A 21,627-nucleotide genomic window follows, 5' to 3' on the forward strand; every position below is an offset into this window, starting at 1 on the left:
ACTGGCTGCTGTGTAGAAGCACAAGCCAACCATCAGCTAACCAGGGAGTCAGTGCAGAGAGAGCTGATTTCTATTAAGGCAAGGACTGACAGATTATAAAAGCGCACATAAGAAAAAAAGATTATAGGCAATTGCCACGCATATAGTGAGGGGAATTAACTTTAGTGAGGGGGAGCTAGGAGGGTCGCTTTAATTGACAGGTTTGTAGAATAAAAAGTATATGAGTCACAACCTCCCCCCCCCCCCCCCCCTTACATGGGAAAGTCCAAATGATCACTTAAATACCAAGTTGCAGTTCATTTCATTCGTGGGCCAGCAGAGAGAGAGAGAGGAAATGTTCAAAGACAGCTCTTCATCCCAACCATACAGTAAGAATTTTATCTTTTCTGGTCATCTGTGGTTGTGCGGAGTGAATGGTGTCAGATGTAACTGCTTACAGTGTGCGAGAGCTGCGATCCTCCCCAAGATCCTTCGATAACGCTCTACACTGCCGTACTCATGTTTAACAAGTGTCACTGGGGAGAAATGTCACAATTCTGTTTTAAAACTTCCTGGCGCCGTATAGAGGAGACTTTGTTCTGACACTTTATTAAGATGTTCTCATTGTTACTTAAAAATGTCTCAGAGTTTTAAGCACATACAGCTGCTATACATGGGGGGGGGGGGGGGGACTTCACCGCTACTCTGAGGCATCTAATGCCTGTGTCTTATGATAAATTGACATAAGTTTCTAAATGTGACATTCAGAGAGCATTTTTTATTCAAGGTTGTTGTGGATATCTGCTAATGCAAGTGATTGATCTCTTACAGATCGTAATCTCAGCTAATCCCGCTTTGTACTTTATTGAGGATTCTGATAACTCTTCATAATCTGATACAGTGGATGCAAATTCTAAATTGTAGCTTCAACCTTAGTAGTAGGACGTTGCTTCTTATGGCTTCTTATGGCACTCTGTATGTTATCAATGGCGTAGCAGATGCAACCTGCTTTATTAATGGGGCATTCCTAGTTGTAATGGAAGCAATTCCAATAAGAAGTATACATGACACAATTCATGAAAGCCTGGGGAAAGGAATTAGAAGTTAGCTTTATGGACATCCAGGTCTCCAGATTGGTATGTGCACCCAAACTGACTTCAAAGGTTTAAGGCTTCAAAAAATGATTACAAGCACTTGAATAGATGGTACCTTACCCCACAGAGGTTATACCTCTTTGACCCCAGAGACCCTACAAGGTTGGAAATATCAAAAATAATTCTTCATATGTGGTGACTTTGCATTACAGTAATCCCTTTTTTGAAGTGATATATACACCTTAACCAACCACCTTTTGCTCCCTCTCTTCTGCTGAATATGCTGCATTTAGCAATTCAGCTTCTATCAATGGTATGGCTCATTATTTATCAAATACTTGGAAAGTAAAAAACCCTCCAACAACGTATGGCTAAGGTTAATCATATATAAGAAAATTGTGCATTGGAAGCTTAGGAACATTAAAATTAAAAACATGTAGTCCGCATGGGCAAGTTACAGGAGTGAAGATGGTAATTAGAATTACATTAATTTTGGGAATGGGTTTTCTTTCTCCATTCTGCTGAATACTAATCCAGTTCCCATGTAGAAAACCCATGTACCCTGTAAGTGAATTCTGGGTTAATAGAGGGAAATCCACATCCTCATCTTTTAGCCATATTGGAGAGCAGCTACAAAACATATCCCTTGATCTGGAGGACATGAGACAGCAGTACACAGATCTTTGATTTCAATGGGAAATGTGTATTACTTCAATACTTCTTTGGTGCAGTACTGTGATAGAACATGATATGGAATGCATGTTATGAATTCACACAGTAAGGCCCCCTGCACACGGGCGGAAATCCCGCGGCGGTATTTCCAACGGGATTTCCGCCACTGAAAGTTTGCATAGGAATGCATTACAATACGCACTCCTATGCAGACGGCCGCGGTTTGGCCGCGCGAAATCTCGCGCGGCAAACAAACCGCGGCATGTCCTATTTTTGTGCGGGGCACGCACTCACCCGGCCGCCGGCTGCACCGCAGCCGGCACATGAAAGAGCCGGGGCCGCCAGGCGCGGGTGAGTACGCGCTCGTCCCTGCAGGCTCTCGGGTCGGGTCCCGCGGCGAGAATTCTCGCTGCCGGATCCGACCCGCTCGTCTGCAGGCGGCAAGGTATATGTATTTGGACACACCAGAAATCACTTTGAAAGATCATTCTGGCTATATAAACCGAATCTTCCTCTTACGTTACACCACAATAGGCACCATGCAGAGGAGTAGCTAGGCTTTCCTTTACTTGGGGCAAAAAATCAGTTTAGTCTTTCCCCTCCCCAGAAACCTCAGTCTTTACTTCCAGGGACAGGGAGCCCCCTACCCCTCCAGCCCCACTGTGCATAGACCTGGTAGCTGTAAATTCAGTATTTTCAACCCCACTTCAAATGGCTGTAGCATTGATTCTATAAGGGCTACAAACATGCTTGAAGTATCATTGTAAATTCTGGCTTTAAAATGAGTTGGTAGCACTGATAGAATTGGAACTACAGCCATTTAAATCAGAACAATCTCAGTTTGTCCAAAACGGTAATCTTTTCCTGCAGAACCAACTCTGTTCCAGATAAACTGTAAAGGGGTTAAATTGCTACGGTGGTGTTCCCCCCTCTCAGTCTTGACTGAACCCAGGGCACACTCCCCACCTGCCCACTTTACCCACAGCTAAGCCCCTGGCACCATGTATAGGCAGAAAGCAAGACTGAAGAGGAGAAACTTATATAAGCCAAATAACCAATTCCCCAGTGTACTTAAAGAGAATGTGTCATCAGAAAATTACCTATTATATAAATTACATTTTTGTGTTAAACATACTTTCAAAAATTTCTTGATGATTTTTTTTTAAACTTTCGGTCACAATCTATATATTTAAAAAAAAAAATTCTGCATTTTTCACACTATTAATAGTCCCAAGCACTACAGGAGACAGTTTGTCTTCTAGCCTCACCCACTGTTTCAAGTCCCAGGAGCTAAACTAGTCTACTTGCCTCACACTGACTGCTGCCTGATACTATTTGCAAAAATCAGGGAGGCCAGCTCCACCACAAATTTTCGGTTGTAGTTTTCATGCGAATTCTCAGGTTTCCTTTTTATAAGGGACACCCCTGTCTTGTTCCATTATTAATTTGCAAATTGTCATATAAGCTGCTATTAACCCAAACCAATATAGGGCCATAATACAGAGGCAAGGGACAACACCAACCTGCTGAAGAGCACTTTTTCAGAAACGACCAATGGACTCTATTAAGTGCCTTTTTGTTGTCAACTGAAAGTCAGAATCTTTTTCTTCTGAGTATAAGACAGTAAGAGGAGTGTTTGTTGGTGTTGTCCCTCGCCTCCTGTCCCTTCAGAAGTTCCACCAGATCATCATCTATCAGATTGGAGATAATGGGAGGCAATCACTGTGCTACAATTTAGGCATAACGTAATAATAAATGTTGATCAATGAGATGGGTCTAAAATTAGAGCAGAAAACAGTAAAATCAAGTAGAATGTCTCATAATGGTTATTTACAGAACAATGCCTGTAATGCAGGTAGTGACTTCACTGGTGACTGATATTAATAGTGTCAGTGTTTCCTGCCTCTCGGAGACATGAGGCTGAGTGGCCATAAGTGATGTGATCTTAAAGCATTTTTTTGCAACCCACAGCTGACATTTAGTTACACATACTCATATGTTGTGGTAACCTTGGAAATTACACTTGTAAGTGTGACCTAACACGTTCTTCATATCTTAGGGGTCTCAATGATAACCCAGTAATTCAAAGACATGGGACTAGGATCGACAACCGTCCGTGCATTTTTGGCCAGTCAAGAAATAGGGGACTTTTTTCCCTGTTCCTAAAAAAATGATGTTGGATTTGCTTCTACAGGTTATTATGATGGTAATTATCACCATTTTACAGTAAATGCTGATAATGTGTTCATAGCTGTATTCTAAGCTATGGACACATATTACGTATCTTGGTTGTTCGTGATGGTTTTCCAACCAAAAATTTTTGGTTGAACGTGATTTTTGGAAAAATTGTCCAGTAAAAAGAAATAATACGGTTGGCAACGCTTTGACAACAAGAGCACGTCATAGTACACATCAGTAACTTACCTCCATTACCAGTAGGTCACATTCCCTAAACTCAGCTACATGTTCGTGACGGCAGTGCTGATATTTTTGTATTCTATTTACTGTTATTCACTATTGATAGAGAACACGGGAGAGTTAGTAAATATCTTACATGTGGAATAGTATGCAATAAAACATCACGGTTTGTGTTTTTGTTTTTTTTTAAAGAAGCAGGATTTGGAAACAGCCTGAAGTATCCCATGATTAAAGGGGTTGTCCTGTGATATCTAAGGTAGGAGGTGACACAACTTATTAGTAGCTATGGGAAATCTACAGTGTATATTTAATGCATTCTCGTGATAGTAAATGGGCATTCACTATACGTTTTATCTGATATTGTGGTTGATGACACTGGATTAAATATAGCTTCCTGTGGTTGCTTACTGGAAGGAGCTTACTCACGAGCCTTCTTAGACACTGTCACATAAGCATCTAATTTTTTAATCGGCTCATAGCAACTGTATGGTCTGCCCCTATGGTACGCCCTTACCCACAGGCGTATAGGGAGAGAAGTACAGTATATATCCACTTCCGCGCTGCTGATTTCTAGATTAAACTAACGAGATCTGAGTATTACACTATGAGGATGCCGTTCCTCTGTGCATGGCTCTGCCTCCTACATAATCCTAAACAATCCTACTTGGCCCATAAATGTATAATTGTGGGGGTTTTTGCAATGACACAAAAAACACACTTTTACATATGAGACATGCTATTTTGTATGACGCGTTTAGCATAAGTGGGTGATTAGCTGTAGGTTGGGAAATGAGTAGATAATTCTTGACAATGTCAAAAGACCATGAAATGTTTTGCAAACAAGTTATTGTCCAGCGTCTCCTCTTTGTCATAACTTCTAAGGGGAGGTTTTCGAAGCTGGTGCAGAAAACACAGGGTCTGTGAATCATTTTTTACTTCATAGCTAAAAGGTTTTTTTTGCAATATATCAGTCTGGTCATGGTCTACAGCCACCTGCTTACATGACATTGAGTTGTCAGAACTTTGCATGCTTTATAGAATACTGATAGCCTGTACATACTGTCTCGGGTTGTCCCTAGCTGTGGTTTGTGGTTGTTCTACACAGGCAGTTTCAGGAGAGTTCTGAGAGCTGACAACAATCTCTTCCTCATCTGGTAATCTCAGATCACCGTCCAGTTAAAATGGGTAGGAGACGTGGGGGAATTAGTAAAAGTTCCATGCAAAGCAACCTTTTCAGTTTTAGATGAAGTTCTCCTTTAAAATATAACATATTGATGTTATATATGGCAATACCCGCGTGCTACTTATACAAATACAAGGTTGTGCTTTTAGGGCCAATTTACACGCAATGATTATTGGTCAAAATCCGTTCATATGACCGTAGATGAGCGATAATTGTTGCGTGTAAATGCGCACGTTGTGCACTTTTCGTCTGAATGATAATTTTAAGGCGAGCTTAAAATCCATCGTCTAGCCACAGAGAGATAAAGTATCTCTCAACAGACTGCATGCTGTGTTCTCAGCGGGATCCGGGAGATTACATTGTATTCTGCAGGCAGCCCATGCGAGAACAATGCAGCTGTGTGCAGAGCCCAGTCCACATGCTGGGCTCTGCAAACAGCTCCCGGAGGCCCTTTTACAGGCAAATGAAGATAATTAAGTGTTAATGAAAATTAGTGTCCATTAACACTTTATGCAAAATGATTGCTAAAACTTTCAATCTTTCAATCGTATTAAAATTTTGACTTTGCGTGTAAACGGGCTTTTACTTGGTATACATTGTTCTTCGCTATTTATATAGTTATAAATGTATCAGCTGCTGGAGATCCTCATTTTGAATAGGACTGTGCATCAGAGGGATTTCCCACAGGTGGCCCTTTATCTTTGCTCTTGTTTTATGTACTGATATATCAAAGGGGAATATCCAGTGACGTGTCTTGTAAACAATGAAGTCATTTCATGCACTTTTAGGGGGTGTTTGTTAACTTTCTGTGCTCTTTTTTTTCAGATTTTTATCAGTTGTCAAGTAGGATTTTAAGATCGACAGTGCTTTAATAGGTTTAGCACTTTGACTGCAGAGGATGGACACTGTGAGGAGTCTGTTATGTGGAGTCCTCCAGATCCTGCTCATTCAGGCTGTTCTTGGCAAAGGTTGTCTTAGATTCCGGGATAAGTGTTGCACCCTGTGTGAGCCCGGTAAGTATTTTTTTTATCAGCCTATTCATTGGCAAAGCGAAATCATATGTAAAATATCATTAAAACTAGGGCTTCATGCCAAAACAGATTTGCCTGTGATTTGTGATAAAATCACAGACTTGAGGTAGTGAGCAAATCACAGAAATGGAGCAATTTTACTGTGAATTGCAGGTGACAAGGTCTCATTGTGGAGTCGTAGCCTATAGGGTATGCCCACTTTTCCAACCATTTATACTGCTTTAATGCATGTGAAATAAAAAAATAACAGAACGATTGACCTCGTCAGATCTGCTTCTGTTCTCTAAGAGCTCTTTTACAATGAACAATTATCGTTTCTCACTGGATCATGCAAAACTGAATGATCATTCAGTTAGGAAAATGGAACAATACCTCCGCAGCGCCACCTATTGGAAGGCAGCATTCCTGCGAATCAATGTCCGACTCTTTATACAAGTCTTTATAACAATGACTAGGAATTGAAAACCAAAAGCAAGAAAACCATACACAGACAGCTGTTTCGGGTTTTTTGACCCTCATCAATGTGCAGTAAGTTTCTGGCTTGGCTAGGTTCCTGGCTTGCAGACTCCAGGCTGCTGTTTCTAAGGAATTATGCAAAAGGCAGAGCCAGGTAAACACTACTTGTATGGAGTCACATGGAGTCCCTGTGTCTCTGTAGAACTCAGAGGTATAACGACATACATTACAGCCCTATAAACTAAATTTCCATGGGTGCCGGATTGTGGCCCCATCCAACTCAGAGCTTAGTAGTGCTCATGAACCCCACATGACACATTGCAACAAAATGCAGCCAATGTGAGCAGGACAACCTCAGGTTGGATTTTCACCCCATTATTGGAAAAAAGAATATTGCCATTTACTGACTACTAGTGACATGTAATCTGCTGTGAGTTATCCGCATGTGGATCAGCTCCATTGAAGGATGCTAATTCATGAGCGGACCACGCAACCTATAAAGCAAATCTATGTCAGAAATCCACAGTAAAACACATGGATTTATGACACAGAGTTCCTTTGAAACGAAATGGGGATAATCAATGTGTGAGTCCGCAGCATCTGTAAATGCAAATCCACAACAGAAATCCAAGGGGTAGTCTAGAAGGAGATCACATGATTGGTAGACGGGATTATTATTAATTATTTGAATTCTAGGGCACAGTACAAATAAAGAAATAGAGGTTTAACTAAATTACACTACTTATACTACTACATATATAACCACATTACAGATATAAAACAAGAGAAACAATAAACATCTACTAAATGACTAGCAAATTAATAAAGAGGAAAAGAGGAAACCACCCATGAGAGCTTACAGTCTACGAGGGAGGGGGGGAGGGAGAAGGAGACAGTGGTGAGGGTAGCAGGGGCTCATGTTGTGGTGGTGAAAGATTGCAGACCTGTCTAAAGAGGCAGGCTTTCAGGTTCCTTTTAAAGCTTTCCCAGCTGGTGGAGAGTCTGATCCTGCAATGATTGAATGCCACATTCTTGCATTGCGTGACCCATTGGGAATGGGGGCGCTCTGGAACCAAAGTGAAAGATTAGACAATTTTCTAATAGACAATGGAAGGAATGTATTAAGTCTGGTATTTCATATGCCAGTTTTAATCTAAACTGTACTGAAGAAAATTGTTAGGAAGTGCACGTCTCTTAATATGTTTGGTGCACCTTTTGCTATTCATGTCGCAGAAATTGAAATCTACGCCGGCATGGATTTGTACCATACTTTATGCCAGTTTCTGTCTTGTAAGTGGTAAGGAACTGAAACATGAAGAATATTAGGAAGTTGCATAACTTTTATGTAAGTTTTTAATTTATATAGTGATTACGTTTTATTAACCTTTAATCGCAAAAAAACCCTATAAGACTACCCATAATGATGATATTTCTATATTTACAGCATACACATGAGATACAATGGGTTGGGTTGCCGACATTCTGTTCTTTGTTGTCAGCATCTTCATGGATACAATTGTTAAGATAGCAGTTTTGGGTGTTCAGGTTTTTCCACAGATAATAAATCTTTATATTTAGGGGATTTCTCCAACAGGAATTGTAAATTCTATCTCTAGTGAAAGGGAAACATATTGAGAACAATGAAAACAAAAGGTTACTTTGTTAGATAACTGGAGGAAGGCAGTAAAGATACATGCAGTGGGGGAGATTCAGCAAAACTGAAGATAAGCGGTTCTCTGATTCTTTCAACCTATTTAATGAAATTCTTTAACCTGGTAGATTACAGCAACATTGTGAATATTTATGCCTGAAGGTACCTTTAGGCTGGGTTCACATAGGGCGGAATTTCCATGGGGAATGTCCACATGGCAATTCCGCCAGCGGCTCCTTATCCCAGGATTAGCCAGCAAAAGGGACGAGATTTTGCAAAAATCTCGTCCACATGCTGCAGCCGATCCGTTATAGACAAGCTGTGCGAAAACGGACATGCAGCGCGAAAAAAAAAAGACGTAGCATGTCAATTCTTTTTTCATTTTCGCAGCGGCCTCTCTCCTCGCTATGGGGAGAGATAGCCGCAGCGGAAATGCTGTGCTTATCCCGTGAAAATCTCGCGTTTTTTCGGTGTGGTCTTTCAGCAAGGTTTTCGCGGGATGTCCGCCCCGTGTGAACCCAGCCTTACAAGGTACAACTGTCAAGTGCATAAGTGCCAGACTGTAATACCAGCGACTATCACGCTTGTGCTTTTCACAGCAGCAATAGTTGTTCAAGTGAATGGAGGTGGAGAGGGTTGGGGATTGTTCCGGGCATTCGCAGGAATCGGCAATAGATTGAGCAGTCATTCTCTTTCATAGAGCTAAAACAGAACGACTAGTGGCAACTGAGGAACTTCTTGCTAAGCGCCCTGTGTACACGGGCCAACAGTTGCAGATAAACCCTAATTAAAGCGATTATTCTGGCGATTATTGGACCGTGTAATTGACCTTTAGATTCACTGTCTGTAAAGTGCCACAGAATATGTTAACGCTAAATTATTGTATATTATACCTCTAGCTACTATATGTATGCATTGAAGTGGTTTTGTGTACTGATCAATAAGTAACATTTTGACTATTTTCTACAGGCTATTTCCTGGCAAATAAATGTGGCTTTTGTGTCCCATGTCCTATCACTGGCTACTCAGACATACCAAATGATAAGCCACTCTGTAAGCATTGTGAACGATGTGAAGGTAAGTGATCAAAAGTCACCTTGTTGCCAGTGGCAAAACCTAAAGAGGTTTGATGCATAAGGCTTTTGAGAATACGGGGCTTGAGTCCCACTATCGGCACCCCTGGCAAACCACTGATTTTGCCTGGGAAAGCCTTGGCAAGCCAGGAAATGTAGTAGTACAGGATGGCCATTTATATGAATGACCCTCCTGTAATAGCAAGATGACAGAAAGTCCGCCACGACAGGAACCACTCTTACTGAGTAGCTCTCCATTTTGGGACATAGAGGAGAACCCTAATGGGTATAAGAACAAGTGATGCTATCTTGACACAACCCTTTGAACCCAGTGTCAATGTCATATAATTTACAGCACTGCTGTTCACTTGAGGTATTTTCACACAAGCTAACTAACTATTGGCTGAAAAATTGCTCAAATGAGCAATTTTGATCAATAGTTGTCCCATGTAAAAGTGGGACCCGATAGGGTGCTGATCCAGAAATCACTTATTAGTCGCTAGTTAATAAATTAACCGACTAGTGCGTGATTTCTCCCTCAATGGCAGTCATGTCGGAGCAACTGCCTGTTCACAACGAATGGAGACGGCTGCCAGAAGAGATCTACAGGGCTTCTGCCTTCATTCTCTGAGTGACTATTGCTCCTGTATGAAAGCACAGGAGCGATAGTTGTCCCATGTAAAAGTACCCTTAGATGGCCCTGAGGAGATCTAAGTTCCTAAATATCGGAGCTGAAGCAATTCTGCAACTTAAGGGACTGTCCCTTCTGAGATTTTTCAGCTCTGAAAATGGTGCATTTTGGGGAAAAGTGTTGTCAAGTTTACAAAACCCCTTCCAAAATTCTGTATTAGGGCACTCTGAGTTAAATGGGGTATTCAGCCTTTGAAAAAAGTAAAGAGAGCCACAATTATTATATAATAGAAAAAAAACTCTGCTTACATCTTCAGTCCCAGCCAATCCAGCACAGAATGTCTGACGATCCCTACTGGGCTTTGTATACAAACTACAATGACTCAACCCTCTCAGCCAATCAGTGGCCTCAGTAGTCACATGTTATAGTACTGGCATTCTTCCAGTCTAAATGGAGCTTAACACTATACCCTGTTAGCCACAAAGAAGATCATCTATGAAGAGCGTCTCTAGCCCTGGAGGACCCCACATGTCTATGCATTACATGGATATCCTATTGTTTTCAATAGCACCCTGTAATGTTTCATTTCCCCTTTGGTGGTGCTGCAAGGAAATAGAACACTTCGAGATTACATCTGATTGCTGTCGAATTGAGCAAACGAAGACCCTGTAATTATCTTATTATCAGGAAATCCTCCTTACAAAAAGATTTCCCAAAGTGAGTAACCCCTGGAAGATAATAAGGATATAATGTGTTGGGAAAATACCTTGGTTATTTAACTTTCATGTAGTTTTCTAAGCTTTTCTAGGAGGATGCCTCCAACAGCCCCTTTACTCATGGGAATTTACCTTATATGAAGCAACAGAACAAAACATGAGTTATAACCCCCAGCAATACACGAGGATGTCTAAACACATAAACCGCCTAAAAGAGGAAGTGCACAGACAGCACACAGGCAGAAAATTCTCAGGCATTCCCCGAGGTTGTCTTACTACTTTGTTATGGTTTCCTTATAAACAAAACTAGTTCTTCACTGTCCTGGGGTGACTTTATTGTTATTGCAACAATATTTAAACAGAGATTTCAGGTTTATCATATAAAGCCTATACATTGTATTTTGAAAAGTTTGATATTTTTTGTATCGGTTCAGGGTCTCCACTTACAGTTATTGCATGAATAATTCTCAAATAGTTACTGGATGAAAATCTGGGTATGTGACGACACAAGAGTGTTGTTCATTATGGTACAGCTGTAACTTGGGCCAAGCAGAAGGCCTGGGTTTCACATTCTCCACCAAGGGGAGGTCAGGCTGGTGTCATATGCCAACTTGCTTCCGAAATTGGGACTCATATGCCAGTCTGTACCAAGGACTGTATCATTATCATAGTCATGGTGAACATAAGAGTGTCAAGATCATTAAGTTCTCATAACCGGATTAAGCCACACTAATTCCGGTGCCACTCCTGAAAGTGTGCTTGCCACATCACTGTATACCTGGGGTTACGAGGATAAGTCACAAATGAAGGCTGCTTGCTTATGATGCTGAACAACTTTAATATGGGGAACAGTGGAGAAACGATTTGTACATGGCCGTAATCGAGCTGACACACATAAATCTCAATATCGGTAACCGGTTAGTATATACAGTTAATACGTACTCTTTCCATGCTCGGGTGATAAGGATGCAAACAGTCCACTCTGGTAATATCTCTGTAGTAAACTTTCTTTGTCCGTGACCTTACCCAATGCTTTGGGTCCAGTGTAGATAAAGCACACCACTTTGTCTGGCTGTAGGGCGTTTCCACTATCGCTCACATAGGGGTCAGCTACTCTCGCCAGAGGCACGTTTCTCACATCCTCACTCCCCAGACACTCACTAAAAATTGCTCCTCTCCCAGACACCCATCTGGGATTGTGTGCACGCAGATAGCCACACCCAGGGACACACTCAATTCCTGACTCTTAGGCCGGTGTCACATGAACGTATTTGCTCATTTTTTTTGTGCCTGCAGATGTGCAAAATTTGTGTGTGCGCAAAAAGTACAGTAAAACACGCACATGTACGTGCAATTACGCAACTCCTATTGTGCAAGTACGCAAATACGCTTACGCTTGTGTGACACTGGCCTTAAAGACACAGGAGTAAAATCATTTTAAAGTAAACAATAACACATCCAACTTTACAACATGCTGGACCCGGGTTCCCCCCTTACACAGCCGCCAGAACTGTGCCATTACATGATCAGGACAGATTTTCATTCTGTAAACCGTGAAGATTAATATTCACTGACCGCAAGCAGAATCTCGCTCCTGGCAACTCCAAAAAACAACAGATTTTACCTGCCAAGATCTTTTGGGCCTCCTTAGGCTCCAGAGCCCTTAGGTGAATGCAACCATTCGGGTCCCATAGCTATACCCCTAAATGATGGAGATTGTATGATGCTATAACCTAAAGCAAGTCTTTCCTGGTGATAGACTCCAGAAATGGCCGTCTCAGTAAATAATATATAATATCTGGGCATGTATGTAAAGCTACTAATAGTAATTGATAAAGCTCCTTTGAGTGAGCCCAGCAGGTAGCACATTTAAGAGGCGGGGATGTAATGTTTTTAATTTTTCCCAATTTTTTCCAGGAGTATTATTTCAGTATAAAGCGAATTGCACGTCCACGAGGAACGCTGTGTGTACATGTACTGCGGGCAGGAAGTGCACAGATGAAAAGTGCACACAGTGCATAAGTGACCGCTGTCCTGCTGGACAGCAGCTGGTTGGACAAAGTAAGACCTTCAGAAGATTTTGTTTTGCAACACTTGTTGTTTTCTATACAAACAAGATTTAGAATCTACTGAAGCGGAGGGATTTATGATTAACGGATGGCATGTCATGTGACCACATAGTTGCGTGAGATACAATTGTGCAGATATTACAAGCTTACGGAAGGTGATTTACTATTGAGTTTACTGGAGCTGTATAGCTCTGCCTTCAGTAAACTCCCCTGCAGGCAACCAGACTGTTATCATTTAATTCCACAAGGAAGCAGGAAATTTGCAGCTTACAGAAGACCTGGCATGAGATAAAATCAAATGCACAGTTCTTCGGCACAGCCCACTGACGCCATCTCTTTTTTTTCCCACATTGATCACAGTTTGCTTGGACGGACTTTTCTTAGGTTTAGCTCATGGTGCTGTATGTGTGCCAAGTGGGTTGTCCTTCCCTTCACTGTCAATAGGTGATGTTGGACATGATTATCAGTACAACGTCACCCATTGACAGTGAGCAGTGTGGACCGCCCACTTGACACATTGACAGTGCCAAGAGCTGGACTTCAGAAGAGCCCTTACAGGCGCACAGGGATACAGTCAACAGAGCCGCGCTGCGGAGCCATGCAACCAACCTGATGACGTTATCAAGTGACGTCCTCTTTAATGACAGGACAATGCAACTCTGACCTCCCTATAAAATAGGTTATAAAATGAATCCACATAGAATTGTAGACTGATTTAGATTTACACTCTTGATATCTATTCTCTAGAAGAGTTTGATCCCTTGCATACAGTGAGAAATGTATATATAACCTGGTGAATTTTTCTTGAATTTTCTGACTTTCTCCCACAGAATGTGTGAATTGCCCCGTAGGCACCTTCAACAGTGGAGCAGAGAATAAATGTACACCATGGAAAAAGTAAGGCCATATGTCTGGGTGATCTGATTCTTACCGATCTGGTTCTTCCAAAGTGTCTAAACTTTTCTTATTCTCTGTATACTTTATATCTAGCAGAAATATTTTTAGCATTCTGATAAAATGCCGCCCAAGCTTCTTTTTGCACAGTTTTTGGATTGCGTAGAATGTATGGAAAGGAATGGCTGTGCTTGAACTGATGAATGAGACATTAGAGGGGATGAAAACAAACAGCTATTAATAGGCAGTAAGATCCCACTATGTGCCAGCAGTGGGATCTTATGGATTGTGGCAGTGACACATAAGTATCCATAAGAGGGTATGGCAGCCCCTTAAAGTTCAGCAATCTGGGACAAAGTCATTGAAATGCGTTGTAAAATCTAATGTCCATTGGTAGTTTTTGTGTAGGTGACATGAGAAGACTGTAGAAGTTTATAATATCTTTGTACATTTATTCTATTTCTGTGTACACAGTTGCTCAGCGGTTGGAGTTGTAATTATTAATGGGAGCCATACTTCAGATGTGGTTTGTGGCGTATACCCTACCAAGGCTACATGGTCAAAAGGCTCATCAGCAGCAGTCGCTGCCATCACAAAAGGTAAGTCTATAATAATTCAATTCCCGGTCATTGTTACAAGGCTTGTATAAAGAGTCTAACATTAACTTAAAGGAATGCTGCTTTCCAGTAGGAGGCGCTGTGGAAGTATTGTTCCATTTCCCTTATTAGCATCAGACTGACACAGTAAACGGGTGTAATTCTTGGACACAAAAAGGTATCAAGAAAGTTCAGCAAGTTTTCCTCCAGAGCTGTAAATATGTAATGTTAGGGTATTGTAGTGAAGTAAGGGATCAACTCCTGGATGGTGTGTATATACCACGGAGATTGCTAAACTCCGGGATATAACTCCGGACCATGCATAAGACAGGGGCTGTCTGGGTCACGCATATATTCCAGTCCAGGAAGTACCTGAACCTGGAACACGGCTGAAACCTAATTGCAATAGGAGCAGGAAAAGCTCAGTAAGAGAGAGATTGTGGCAGAGTGTGGTCAGACAGAACAAAGTGAGGACTGTGTGCAGAGTCCCTGGAAAGCTAGGTGGAATTAACCTGGAGAGCTGAGGGAAGCTAAAGCATGAGGAGAAGGGTTGGGTGAGAATCCCTGTATACAGTTTCAAGGACTGTTATTTTATGTGACTTATGGACATTATCTTGCTGGAGAAAGCCTACTTTTGTGTATGATTGAGAGTTTGGCAATAAACCACCTTGAATTACTGTCACCTGATCCCGCTGCCGTCTGACTTCCTGACGTGGAAACATACCGGTTGTTGGATCCTGCTTACAGTACATTCACACATAGCAGAGATGGTGCGGATTCTCTGTAGTGGAAAATCAACACATTAATTTGTGGTGTGCATTTTTAAGTGGATTTTGGTGCAGATCATAGTGACATAGCATAGTAACAACTGATTTCACTAGAATGGGTGACGTCTGCTGCAGATCCACACCAAAATCCGTGTCACAACCTGCACCAGTGGTGTGGATTTTGACACCGTTTTTGACGTGAAAATGATGAAAATTTTGTAGCCGATTTTCCACTGCGGACAATTTGCACCACTTCGGCTATGTGTGAACGTAGCCTTAAATTTGACATCCTATTCGCTGCTACCTAGGCCTGCCAGTCTCTTTACAAAGGTATCTCCACACGGAACAACTGTCGGGCGCATGAGTATCCAACAGCCGTCCCAACAATAGTTGCTCCTATGCTTTCACACAGGAGCGATAGCTGTTCAGTGATTGGAGATGGAGCGCGCTGGGGATCTCAACTGGCTGCCCACCTCCATTCACTGCAAATGGGCAGTTGCTCAGAGATTGAAGGACTCTTGTTTACACCGAGTGAGAAGTTGCTCTCAAGTTGCTTCATTGCAAGGTACCACTGGCAAAAAAAGTGAGAATGGGGTAAGTGACTGAGGTCATGTTTCAATTTGGTCTTACAAAGGGCTGGAGCAGATAGCATGGGGGATGTATTGGTGTGATCCAGAAGGGTCCTGTCTCCTCTGTGTACACCCTTGTCTTCTGATTCCTACACAGCTATGCCAGCCATATACTAGCAGCTGAACTTATATAAATCAACTCTACTAGATTTGAATTGATTTTTTTACAGTAAAGCCCTAGTATATAGCAACTCGGAAACTTAAGTTGGGGAACTGTGTAAATAGATTTTGATAGGAATTACTCATTTACAAGGGGTTGACTACTAATAACCATTAAGACTGCATGGAAATGTCATATCCAACATGCTCATCTATTATTACGTAATATATTCTGTAAACCTTGTATACTATGTATATATCCTGTACTGTATGCTCCTTTCACTAATAAGTATATTTTTCTCTTCATCATTTTAGAGCTAAAACCAGTTGCGAAACCTGAAGAAAGTGATCTACCAGTTGTCTATATTGTAGTCTCCGCTGCAGTTGGCGTGTTGCTCGTAGCGATTAGTATTGCATGTCGTCAGAAACTGATAGAAAAAATTAAACACATTTGTCTAAAATGTAAGTAAATTATTATAACTGCCTAGTGTGACTGCAATAAGGATAGCAAATATCTGATTTTAAAGGAGCATTTTGGACAATCCCTTTAAAAACTTGTGTCTAACCTGGTCATAAGCCGATTGTGAAGAACCTCCTTTATGAAGTCTTTGTGGTCAATTAATTATGGTTGGGGAATAAGATTCCTTATGCATATGCCTCTGTGGCATGGATGATATTTAGGCAACTGCAGACCACCTTCTCTTTCTTGTTATGATCGTTGAGGTTTCCAATTGGGAGATCCAATTATACTTTGGAAGTTGCCATGTTTATGGTCAATACATACCTAAAGTCCACATCAAGATAGTAGTAGTCCATGATGCTTTAGTGTTTGCCATTGATGGACTCAAGTCCTCAAGCCTAAGATCTGCTTATGGAAATTGCATCTGGCTTTGACAAATAGTAGTGTGACCTGTAGCCTATGCCCTAAATCAGTAATTCCCAGATGTTAAACGTTTTCTCCTGCTGGGGAACCACTACACCAACCCTACTGAAAAAGTAATAACATCTTCTACAGTTGTCTTCCAGGGAACCCTACCTAGGGTTTTCTAGGTTTGGGAGCACTGCTCTAAACACGCACTCTTAACCCTTTGCAATCCAATTTTGGATTCAGGGTTTCCTAGGGAGCTTTCTCTTTCTGCCATTATACAATGACACCATGTGCTGGCTAGAGCCAGTATGTGACATGCTGGAGAGGCCCCCTGACAACAGAGCTGCCAGTAATCTACAGTTAGAATACCCTGCCGGACGTCTTCCGACATCGGAGCTGTATAGCCTTCAATCAGAATGTCTTCAGACGTCAGACAGTGGATTGGAAAGGGTTAATGTGCTTTCAGGTTATCCTGTGCATGATACTTCTAGACATTGTCCAGGATTAGATTATTCCCTAGAAACAATACCACTGCTGTGTCTGGTATTGCAGCATTCAAGTGAATGGAACTAAGCTGCAATACCAGACATAACCTGTGGGCAAAAGTAGTGCTGTTTCTGGTTAAAAAAATAAATAAATCAGACCATTTTCATAATCCTGGAGGACAATGCCTTTAAGGATAACAGTATGTCATAAAGTGCAATAAAGTACATTTTATTTTGTTATTGAAATATATGTTATTTTTTTCCCTATAGTTCCAAAACCTATAGTGAAGCAGAGAGAAGAAGATGGCTGTAGCTGTCACTTTCCAGAAGAGGAAAACGGAGGGGAAAATGAACCCATGACCCTAGAAGCCTGACATTGGCTCATCATCTCCATTCTTCTACATGCACAAAAACTATTTTCTTACATGGGTTTACCTCTATATTGAGTGGAAGGTTCAGTACTGAAGGATTCAATCACACTAAGGAAGGAGACATTCATGGTGCATAAAACTAAGAGGATACATGGATATATATATATGGAAGGTTATACTGTATATGCATTTCACTTAAAGGACACTTGGAAATAAGATATTTGAGGAAAGCTCTGCAGCAATATTTATTGCACCTCAGATCTGCAATTTACATTTTTAAATCAGCTAATACTAGTCTATAGGTGGATCGGACAGGCCCTACAGAGGACTAAGGGACCAACTCATGGGCACAAGATCCAGAATGATAAGGAAGTCTGGACACAAGAGTCCATGAACAGTGGCCATTCTGAATCAGATAGTAGAGCAGCTCACATACTGCCGGTGTTGATCATATTTTTTTCCAGAAATAACATATTAATTCTTGTTTGAGGATATGACTAAAGTTGAGCAAAATTGCTTATCCAAGCTTAATGCTCGTTCGAGTATTAGCATACTCGATGGTGCTCGTTACTCAAGCGAGTACCACGGCGAGTTCGACCCCTCCCTGCATCACCACTTCCTGCTGTGACGAGAGAGAGAAGAAAAAAAAAAAAAACTCGTCACCCAGTGGGTCCATTGCGTTACTCGAATAGAGCTCTCAAATATTATGAAAAGCTTGATTCGAATAATGAGCACCTGAGCATTTTGGTACTCGCTCATCTCTAGATATGGCCCATGTGCAATGATAACATCTTTACAGTTTAATGGGAATGTCTTCATTTGCAAGTAACTTTTTTCCTAGGCCCATTTGATAAACCAGCAACTTTGCATTGAGTGTTCATCAAATATTTTACTGATGTTTACAGCTTCATCGTAGACTTCTATGTCTTCTTGGTTATGGACTACAAACAAATCATGTGTGTAATTTGATCCTGCAGAGAAACTCCATTCCATCTGTACTTTGCTTGTTACATTATATATTCAGTAGGCCGGCTTCACACGAGCGTGACGGGCTCCGCCGCGGAATATTCCGCAGTGAAGCCCGTCACGGCGCCCCCCAGAGACCCCATACTTACCAGCGGAAGATAGCGTGAAAACGCTTCCCCGCCCACCACCGTCGAGTCATGTGACACGCCCACCGCGTCACGTGACGCGCCAGCCGCGTCATATGACGCGGCGGCAGTAGGCGGGAAAGCGTTTTCACGCTATCTTCCGCTGTGTTACAGCGGGAGATAGCGTGAACGGACGGCTTCCATTGACTGCAATGGAAGCCGTCAGCGCGTACACCCGCGGCAAATAGAGCATGCCGCGGGTGAGGACGGGAGATTTAACGGTGCGGAATTCCGCGGTGGAATTCCGCACCGTGGGCATTGTGCTATTAGGTTCAATAGAACCTAATAGCAGGGGGCAACGCAGCGGATTTTTGCCGCGAATTTACGCAGCGTAAATCCATTCGTGGGAAGGAGGCCTTAGGGAATAGGACTACAAATGGGTTTGTAGTCTGTAACCAGGGAGATACATAGGTTGTTATATATATATATGAGTTGTAGACACAAAGCAGTAAGAGATTTTTAAGCAAATTGATTTGTAAAGTTGCTTCATTTTTTTTTTTATATACTCATTGGCAAAAAAAACAAAAAGGACCCATATGAAAATGTGGATGGCTGCAAAACTTAGTGTGTTCCAGGCAGATATGCAAATGATTACAGTTGTCTGATTAGATTTAATCTTGCTACCAGATCCCGTAAAAGTGCTTTTCCCGATGCGCTTTAAGAGGCTCTCAGAGGCTACTTTTGTTGAGAGATCGCTGGCCACTAGGCTTTTGTTCCAAGACATACTCAAAAGAGTGCCCAGTTAACAGACTTTGAGAGGGGGTGTATCATTGCAATGAGAGAAACATGATGGTTGTTTCAACGAATTATCTGCCATCTGGGCCGTTCTGACCAAGTTGAGGTGTTGGGAGTAGTGGCTACATGAGGGCATGAACACACAGTGAACTGGCTCTGGACATCCCAGACAGACCACCAGTGGAGAGGACCGCTTGAACAAGCACGAACAAATCCAACAGTTTCATTATCCACCATCCAGGCACAGGTGGAACCTTCATTACAGAACCTTGTCTCTGCCTGGACTATTTCCAGGTGCTTAGCAGAAGAAAATTTGATGTCACAACACCCATTACGTGTCCTGCCATTAACACCCCAAGATCATTGCCTTCATTTGCAGTTGTGTTGTGAACAAGAAACCTAGACTGCTTCGGAGTGGAACTCTATTGTCTTTAGTGGCGATTCCAAATTCTGCTTGGGAGCGTACAATGGTTGCGTCAAAGTATGGTGGCATCATGGTGAGTGCTTCAATCCTGCCTTTGTTGTGGAGTGACACATGGCACATGGCCCCAACTGCTGGTGTGATGATCTGGGGAGCCATCACATACAACAGTCGGTCACCCCTAGTAGTGCTACGAGGGACAATGACAGCTCAGCGATATGTTCAGGACATTCTTCAGCCACGTCTTCCTATCATGGCGGTTTCCAAGAGGCATTTTCCAGCATGAAAATGCTCGGCCGTACACACAAGGAGGTCACAGGAATGCCTCCACAACACTGTCACACTTCCTTGGCCTTCCCCTTCAGCAGAGTCATCGCCGATCAAACATTTGTGGACACCAGCTTCGGCAGCCTACATGTCTGCAGGATCTAAAACTCCAGTTGCAACATCTTTGGGCAAATGTGCTGCAGGATAACATACAGAGCCTGTATGCCTCCATGCCCGACCGTATCTTATCTTATATATCCAGGTTAGAGGTGGACCAACGGGTATGCCTCCATGCCCGACCGTGTCTTATCTTATATATCCAGGTTAGAGGTGGACCAACGGGGTACTCGAGCCTATTTGCCTTGTACAGTATCCCCCAATAAACCTATTCTTTCACTTTAATATTGTAATAATAACTTACATCTATAGTTCCATTCTATTCCAACCACTCCTCCTTGGTGCATTATTTTTTATTAACGAGTTTGATTTTAGATGCATTGGAACAATAAAAAAAATGGTTGTGAAGGTGTAGATAGTCTTTAGCCAAAAGGACCTTCTATCTCTATATGGATGAACAGTGGTCCCAGTGTATCATGTTGTTATTTATAAGAGTATCCACTCAATGTTTGTTAGTGTAATATATAGTATTTTGAACATTATATAAAGCAGCTTACATTTAGTAGTTTTGTTATTAAATTGTTTCAGTCATAAACCTAAACATTAAATACAATTGTGGAGTATTTTTTGACAGCTAAATGGGGAAACTCCTGTATGCTCTATGCACTGTGTAATACTGGATTATAAAACTGCCAGCTGTATTTGTTGGCTCCTGAACTGAACTGTTTCTATCAAGATCGAAGAGAGCAGAATGTTAAACCTAACATATTTTTCTATTACTAAGCTCCAAATCCCCAGCATAGACATAAATCTAAGGGAATGCTCCCATCAAACTATGTTACAGCTTATCGCTGGGATAGGCCTTGCCCAGTTTCCAAATATTTTGTTAAAATATACCTTGTATTTGACTTCATTTCTTTTATACAGGATACTACAGAACTTACAATAACTAATTGATATGATAGATAAAGGTTAGCCTGGAAATAGTGGTATGCTATCTTTGAGTAAATAGAGAATGTTCTGCTAATCATGGGGCCCGTGTATTAGGCCTCCACACAAGCACTGTTTTTGCGCATTAGAGGCACATGAAAAGATCGCTCCTATAAGAACCAATGGTTTCCTATAGAAGCATTTACATGAAGATAGGACATGCCACTGCAAAGCTCACATCTAAGGTCTGTGGAGCGAGAAAAGCTAGGACCTAATACCTCCACAGTGCCACCTATTGTAAGGCAGCGTTCCTTCAAGCCAAAG

At 41.8% G+C, this 21,627-nt stretch overlaps 1 protein-coding gene across 2 annotated transcripts; it reads left to right on the forward strand.

Moving 5' to 3' along the window:
• Positions 1–271: 271 nt before the first annotated feature.
• Positions 272–20,964, forward strand: TNFRSF9 (TNF receptor superfamily member 9). 2 transcript variants are annotated; one of them, XR_010793165.1, is made up of 10 exons: positions 272–368; positions 4,356–4,419; positions 6,172–6,359; positions 9,454–9,561; positions 12,822–12,965; positions 13,804–13,870; positions 14,342–14,466; positions 16,274–16,420; positions 17,582–20,518; positions 20,580–20,964. XR_010793165.1 is itself a non-coding variant. In XM_066607283.1 (9 exons), exons 3-9 carry the CDS (start codon positions 6,245–6,247, stop codon positions 17,683–17,685), a joined length of 810 nt encoding a protein of 269 aa, XP_066463380.1. In that variant the 5' UTR covers positions 272–368; positions 4,356–4,419; positions 6,172–6,244; the 3' UTR covers positions 17,686–20,964. The 2 variants fall into 2 exon arrangements, 1 of the variants encoding a protein (XP_066463380.1); XM_066607283.1 differs by having other exon boundaries at positions 17,582–20,964.
• The last annotated feature ends 663 nt before the right edge of the window (positions 20,965–21,627 follow it).

The sequence above is a fragment of the Eleutherodactylus coqui genome, chromosome 6 (assembly GCF_035609145.1).
Source record: "Eleutherodactylus coqui strain aEleCoq1 chromosome 6, aEleCoq1.hap1, whole genome shotgun sequence".
Lineage (NCBI taxonomy): Eukaryota > Metazoa > Chordata > Amphibia > Anura > Eleutherodactylidae > Eleutherodactylus > Eleutherodactylus coqui.

What these genes read in the sequence shown, in the direction of transcription:
- TNFRSF9 (XM_066607283.1), top strand. Translation starts at nt 6,245, where the DNA reads ATGGACACTGTGAGGAGTCTGTTATGTGGAGTCCTCCAGATCCTGCTC. An exon ending in AAATGTACACCATGGAAAAA is followed by an intron (nt 13,871 to 14,341) that starts GTAAGGCCATAT and finishes CTGTGTACACAG; the next exon opens with TTGCTCAGCGGTTGGAGTTG. An exon ending in AGTCGCTGCCATCACAAAAG is followed by an intron (nt 14,467 to 16,273) that starts GTAAGTCTATAA and finishes TCATCATTTTAG; the next exon opens with AGCTAAAACCAGTTGCGAAA.